A 7304-nucleotide genomic window follows, 5' to 3' on the forward strand; every position below is an offset into this window, starting at 1 on the left:
GACTTTTAATTACCTTCCTTCGGTAATAACTAGTAATCCCAATACAAAAACATATTACTAAATTTAGTATTTTCCATATAAGAAAATTCATTTTCAAAATGTTACTACATCCTGTATTTATAAAGCCGTGAACAATTAAGACAAAAAGAAAATGGTAAAAGTATCAAGATGTATCGGGTCGACGAGGTACATTAGGCAATGATTCAGCGAGGTGCGGCGCGGCCCGCGTCGCGTGTGGAGTCTACACTACCGCTACCGCACACATCGTACTACTACACTACCGCGCTACCGCACTACTATGGCTATGCTGTGCTACTCGTAACGCTCAAATTGATAATAATATATTTTTTTAATTATAAGGTGGCAAACGAGCAAGCAGCCACCTGAATCCATGAAAATGGTATGCTGCCCATAGACATCCGCAATAGTAGATGCGTTGCCTACCATTAATCGACGGAGGAGGAGATGCTCGTAAAGAGGATATCCCTTTCCCACGTGTCTCCTCCGGCATCAAATCCACGTTCTTATAAGAATAGTATGGAAAGGATAAGGGGCTAAAGTTCGGCCACCGGTTTTAAATCAAAATTTAAGAGAAATGTATCTAGAAAAAAATACCTTTGATTAAATAAGTTACATTAAAAAGTTGTTTAATTTAATTTTTAATAGATTATTTCATGATGTGATGAACTATCGTGTGTTTCAGTCTTTAAATTTTAAGAAAAGAAGGTGAAATTACAGACAAACGATAAATTAAAATGTATATCAGGTGTTTTGCAACGCCATCTATTATGCGGTAGCTAAAACTAAACTTTTACATTTCACATTCATTCTTTGCGTTATTTTCTTGCCAAATTTTAAAGGAAAAAAAAAAACACGATTTTACTGAATGGACTGTTTTTTTTAAATTAAATCAAAAAAATGTAATTGATCTATGTTACATTCTTCACAAATGGACGTGTTACTCTGTGAACGAAAGAATACACGAACATTCACACAGATGGCGCTGTTACGATTTCTTTTACTTTACGTGCTAAGCAGACGTTAAATGAAAGAAGTTTTTGATTAACAATAAAATGAATATAAATCTTGTTATCTAATCATTAATGTTATCTAAAAATATACATAAATACAATACATACGTAATGTATGTTATGCCTCTCAACAAAAGCAAATATGCTACATTTTTTCTTTTTATTTCGCAATGTCATTACTATTGTGCGCAATAGATGTCGCTGTGCGATTCTTGATTTAACTAATACGCGATGTTGAAAACCTTTCTTCGGGAATGACCCTATCGGGCCAACATTTGTAAAGCATACTTACCTGGCGTAGGGGCTACCGTGATCACGAAGGCGGTTCCCCCAGGGCGAGGCCCCTCCATTGCACTGCGGTTGGGTTGACCCCTGCGATTATCCCTAATGTGGATAACTCGGACGCGTAATTTTTGGTAGTGGGGACTGCGTACGCGCCGTCCCCCATAATCTATCAAATTATAACATTAGGTAGGACGTAGGTCTAGACTTATTATTGTAATTCTTGAAACTTGAAAGTTTAGATGGATGTTTGTTTTTGTTAACTAAACTGTTGAAAGGATCTAGATAAAATTTGTCAGCTGTAGAACAATCTGGAAGGAAACATAAAGACTACTTTTGTTTTTAATTTCACGCGGACGGCGTGACGGGCGAAAAAAGTATCCTATATCGTCGCTGGTCGATATGTCTAGTAGTAAATATTTCAAAGGGATTTAATAATCATGTAGTTAAATTTAACAAATTTTTATGTAAAATTGAAATTAAACGGAGTTTGAGTGGAATATGAATCTATAAAATTAACACATCTTGTACAATATTTCGAATTATTTTATTTCGGGCAGTTGTTCCACTTTAGTACTAGTAAGTGACTTGTTTTAGAAAGCTGTACCTTAGGAATGAAAACATGAAATATGCTAAGGCGAAACTAAGCACTGTGTAGAAAATTTCTCGTACTCGATGCTTTTCAGGGGTGATGAAATAAAACTCTATATTCGTTTGAAATTTTATTAATACTAGTTCTTCATACTTTAGTATAAACATAATTGTAATTTACAATAGAATCGTAACATTTACATTTGAAACACACAGATATGTAAAACGGACGTAATATTATTTTTTACTGAACATCAAAATCCATAGACAAATGGAAACAAGATTTTTTAAAATAAAAATACCTTCTCAGGTTGTTCTTAAAAAAAAATAAGCTAATTTTTAATTATTATGAAGATACAAATTTAACTTGATTCCATAATCGTTGTTGACAAAAATCGGTCCACTTGTGGCGGAGTTATACCGTAACACACAAAAAAAAACGAAAATATACAAACGAAGTGAGTACCTCCTTCTTTTGGGAAGTCGGTCAAAAATGTAGGCCTTTTGAAACATATTCATAAAACTTATTGGTATCGAATTTAGTAATTTTTAATCTATTTGCTAGATTTTAGAACATACAAAATTTGAGTCAAAGTATTAAAAGGACATTTTCATTTAAGCCTATTGAATTTTTAAACACTATATATTATACAAAAACCCAAATATTTTATTTAATTCACATTTAGTTCCCTAAAAAGACTTATTTAATGAAATTTCACAAGTAAATCTAGCGAGGCTTTTAATTGATCTATTGAAGTAGTCAATTTTTCTTATTCACATCCCACTTCAAGTATTTTGAATTTTTTCTATTTAAGAACAACTCTAAAGTGAGATTTTTCTATCTTTTTTTTTTGATTTGAGTTAGGGTTGTCAGTTATTATGTTGTAAAAAAAAGTGGTTATACTCATAGGTTTTCTAGTGAAATTTCACAAATATATACACAAATCTGGACACTAAATTAAGGTCTAGACTAGGCTATATACGCAACACTGTCATTCGAATGCTTCTTAAGTTTATGTTTCTTAAGATATTTCGAATCAATAAATCCTTCACCACAAATAGAACAAACGTATGGCCTTTCTCCAGTATGTGTGCGCAAATGTACAACCAAATTACCTTTTAAGGCGAAATATTTCATACACACAGAACATCCGAATTTCTTTTCCCTTGTATGTGTCAATTGATGTGTCCGCAGATGTGTTTTAGTTTTAAATCTCAACGGACATAATTGACAAGGGAATGGCCTCTCATTTGTATGAACACGTTCGTGCATTGTCAGCATTGCTTGACTCGCACAACTTTTACCACAAATACTGCATTCAAATCTCTTTATACTTTTATTCCGCATTATTTTCTGTGCCTCAGTAAACTCACTACTCTCAACTATATGAGTACTCTCTATATGTTGTTCTAATGCTGACTCTAAAGAAAACATTTTCTTGCACAACGAACAAGCATATCCTAAAACTTTGCCTACACTAGTCTTGATTTCCTGTTTGACTGTTTTCATTAATTCTTCCTTAGCTTGGATCACTTTACTTTTATTGCATTCGTCGAAATCACGATGCGTTGTTAACGCTTCTTTACTTTTAAACGTCATATCGCATTGATTACATGAAAATGCGTTCAAATGATTTAACCTATGTGTTTGCATTGTTATTTTCTGATGGAATCTTCTCAAACAAATGTCACATTCAAATTCTCTTATATCGTTGTGTATCATCATATGACGTTTGAGGTTATGTTGATTCGCGAACGTTTTGAAGCAAATCGTGCAACGAGGTTTATTATTATGCACATATTTAATATGTTGCGTCAAAGAGTTGCGACGAATTAATTGCTTACAAAACGGACATGTCACTAAAGGGCCAGTCACACTGTGTAATAACATATGCCCAACTAAAATCTCCGATGTCTCAAATCCTTTCCCACATAGATTACATAAATGTTCACCACCGGGATTGTGTTGGTGTTGATGTTTCTGATATTCGATCAAATCTTGAAAATGTTCACCGCATTCACATATAAATGTCCCATCTTCTTGTTGCATCACCGTTGTGAACTCACTGTCCTCATCATACTCTATCACCATACTGTTACTGTCACAGTTCAGGAACTTGTACTGCGTGGCATCATCACCTTCACACAGTATCACCTCCTCCTGTGATGTAACTTCATCACCTTCAATCGTAATATACTGTTGATCTGATGAATATTTCACATTATCATTTTTAACCATCAATGTTCTTTCATTTCCCGAATTGGTTAGAATTTTTATAATATTCGTATTACTTGATATCTGTTCCATAATAGTTTGTGAATCCTCATTTGAATCGATTTCGTCTTGAGTTTGTATTAAATGCGGTATCATCTCTGTTGCATTTTCAGTTTCAACATCCATACTTTCGTATTCATTCTCTTGGATTTCTTCATTCTCTAATATAGTTGCGGGAACTTTATCAGATACTTTTGAGTTACTTAACAAAAATGTATCAAAAGACTCATCGAAGTGACTGTCTTGGCTTTCAGTTTGTTCATTCACTTCATTTTCTGTTTCATTCACTAGTTCTATTTTTATTTTATCTGCTACATCTTGATTCTCTTGAGATTTCTTCTTCTCTTCATCTATTACTAATACGTAATAATAGTCATCATCATCAACATCTATTGGTTCCGATTTAATAATACCCTCCAATTGTTTCAGGGTTTCATCATCAACGTCAACTGCACTCTTTTTCTTCTTCTTTTTATGTCTTACTCCTTCTTCCTCTGCCTTCAGCAAATCTAGTTGGTATCGTAACTCTTTGTCCATCTTCAAACATTGTTTACGGAAATGATATGCAGAGTTTAAAATGGAGTAGCAATCCTCGCAGAGTTTCTGTGGTAGCCCATCGTCTTGTTTAACCTGGAATTTATTGAAAATACCTATTATTAACTCATTTTTGTATTTTGTAGTTTTAAATATTAAATTTAAATAGCTAGTAATTAAAAAACATAATAATTTGCTTCCAAACTTCAACTTTCTCTTTACCACCCTTTTCTTATAAGATGGGAAGGGGAAGTGGATTTGACAGAGGAGCTGATACATAGGAACGGGAAATATCCTCTATGTGTATCTCCTCCTCTGTTGGATAAGGGTAGGCAATGCATCTGCTTTTTTAGAATGCATTTTGTGTAAAATCTCTCATTTACAATATGGTGATTATTTTAATATGTTAGTACAGAAAATGAGTTCAACAAGAGTAAGTAATCACTAATTACAATCTAACTTAAGTTATTATACTTAATGTATAATTTTAAAAAAATAATTCTTGTATCAGATTTTACTAGATTGTTAGTCATTCTATATGTAAGTGTATACATACTTTTGTAGTAATTTGCATAAGAAATTGTAATAAAAGGAATAAAACCATCACTAAGACGGCCTTGTTATACATGATCTTAAAATTTATTTAGAAAATTATAGTGTTTGTTACAAACATTTTCAATATTTATAAGTCTTGGCCTAGAAATGTCTTTATTTAATAAGATTTTAATAAAGTACAAAAATTGCTTACCTCTAGGGATGTGACTTCTAGAAACTTGTTATTTGCGTTTTGTGCAGAATCTATCAATGGCACGCCGGAATTGGGAGACAGGCAGCAACGACACAAATTTGCCCAAGCTTCCATTTTAGAACACTTCATACATAATTAACCAATCCAATAAACCTGAAATATAAATAAATTGTTGTAATTCACACATTGTTTTGACACTTGCTTGTAAGTAATCAGAGAGAACAATAAAGTGGGAATCCAAAGAGAAAAATTATCTACGGACCTTGGCCATAAAGCTGATCTATTCCAAATTATAGACAAGAGACAGAGAGAAGCAAATGGCGCCGACACGCGTTGCAACAAAACGGAAGCGATATTTGGCGGGATGACAGATGACAATGTCAACCTTGTGTTGTCATTATGGCAGCTCTGAATAATTCGACATAAAACTCCGTTGTACGTAAGATTTCCGTTTCATTAAATATTTATTTACTTTATAGTTAAATTGTTGTGTTAAAATACTAAAACTTATTTTATTAACTACACGTAATGTTTAAGGATCGTTAATATTTTTTTTGACAGTGTAATTCGGTATCGATTCTTGAAATCAATTAAGAGTGTACGGAAAATCGATGTCACATATATTGTATTGTTTTATCGATATTACATTTTGATTAACAATGTCTGATTCTATAGTCCAACAAAGATTTTATGGCTCGTTAAGAGAGACGCTACAATTGTCTTCATTAGTGTCAGAAAATATACAAAACCTACATGGGCATTGAAAATTATTTAAAAATGAACATGACAGCTACAGTCCGGAAAGGACCTTGTGACAGTTTTTTTGACATTGACAGGGTGCGCTAGTGTGCTACGGAAACAAGCGCACCGGATTAGATAACTTTGCGGCTCTGTACGTTAAAACCATAGACAACACATTAGTGCTCTAAAAATGTTTAATACAGCGCCATCTAGCGAGTCTTGCATGCATTAATTCACACATAACCACATAAAAATATTTTTTAACTATAGGTGTTTCTAGAAAAGTCTATAATATTCCTAAACATATATTCAGCAAAAAAACATTAACAGATGTGTTCAAATATGTAACAATAGTTCGTACAAGACTCTATTATGGCAAAATATAGAGCATTTAGCGGGAATGTTTGCTGTTATATCGTAGTAGGGCCATTAAGGCGGCGCAACAGCCTTCGTTATGAGGCTATTTAAATGCGTACTAACGTACAGATAGCGTGGATATTTGTTCTTGCGTTAAATTTTATGGAAACTAACATATTAAGGTAAATAATTTAGTTGGCTCATTTAATGTTATAGTTTCGTTTCCCTTTAATATTAACATGTTAAAGAAATTAGACAGATCAAATGTAATGCCGGTTTACATTATGCCAGTACAGTGATTGAATCCAGCGCTGGATTACAACAGGATATTGTATATCTAACTGGAATACATCAAAGGTTTTTTGTAAACCTTGCATAATCTATTCTATATTAATATTATAAAGAGGAAAGATTTTTATTTTTAGATTTTTGCATGTATTGATAACTTAAATACTACTGGGCCGATTTCAAAAATTCTTTCACCATTATAAAGGTAATTTATCTGTGAGTAAGAAAAGCTATATTTTTTAATTACACAGGGGCAAAGTCCCTAGCAACTAGTTCTGAAAAAAAATAGCAAAAAGAACTTATTCCGTGGGTATCCCTCGCCTAAGTACCTATGTATACAAAATTATTGTTGTAAAGGTTGTTTTCACAATCTTATTAAATATTTGCTTTGACAGTGTAAACCTGCACCAAAACACATTTAACGGGTAAATGCGTTGGCTTTAAAATTAATCAGGAA

General features: G+C 32.9%; 1 protein-coding gene across 1 annotated transcript; it reads right to left on the reverse strand.

Moving 5' to 3' along the window:
• Positions 1-2074: 2074 nt before the first annotated feature.
• On the reverse strand, positions 2075-5816 carry LOC106108292 (zinc finger protein 2-like). The gene is made up of 3 exons (XM_013289421.1): positions 5724-5816; positions 5462-5614; positions 2075-4809 (listed from the first exon to the last, which is right to left on the reverse strand). Exons 2-3 carry the CDS (start codon positions 5588-5590, stop codon positions 2875-2877), a joined length of 2064 nt encoding a protein of 687 aa, XP_013144875.1. The 5' UTR covers positions 5591-5614; positions 5724-5816; the 3' UTR covers positions 2075-2874.
• Between the last annotated feature and the right edge of the window lie 1488 nt (positions 5817-7304).

The sequence above is a fragment of the Papilio polytes genome, unplaced genomic scaffold (assembly GCF_000836215.1).
Source record: "Papilio polytes unplaced genomic scaffold, Ppol_1.0 DF821733.1, whole genome shotgun sequence".
Taxonomy (NCBI): domain Eukaryota; kingdom Metazoa; phylum Arthropoda; class Insecta; order Lepidoptera; family Papilionidae; genus Papilio; species Papilio polytes.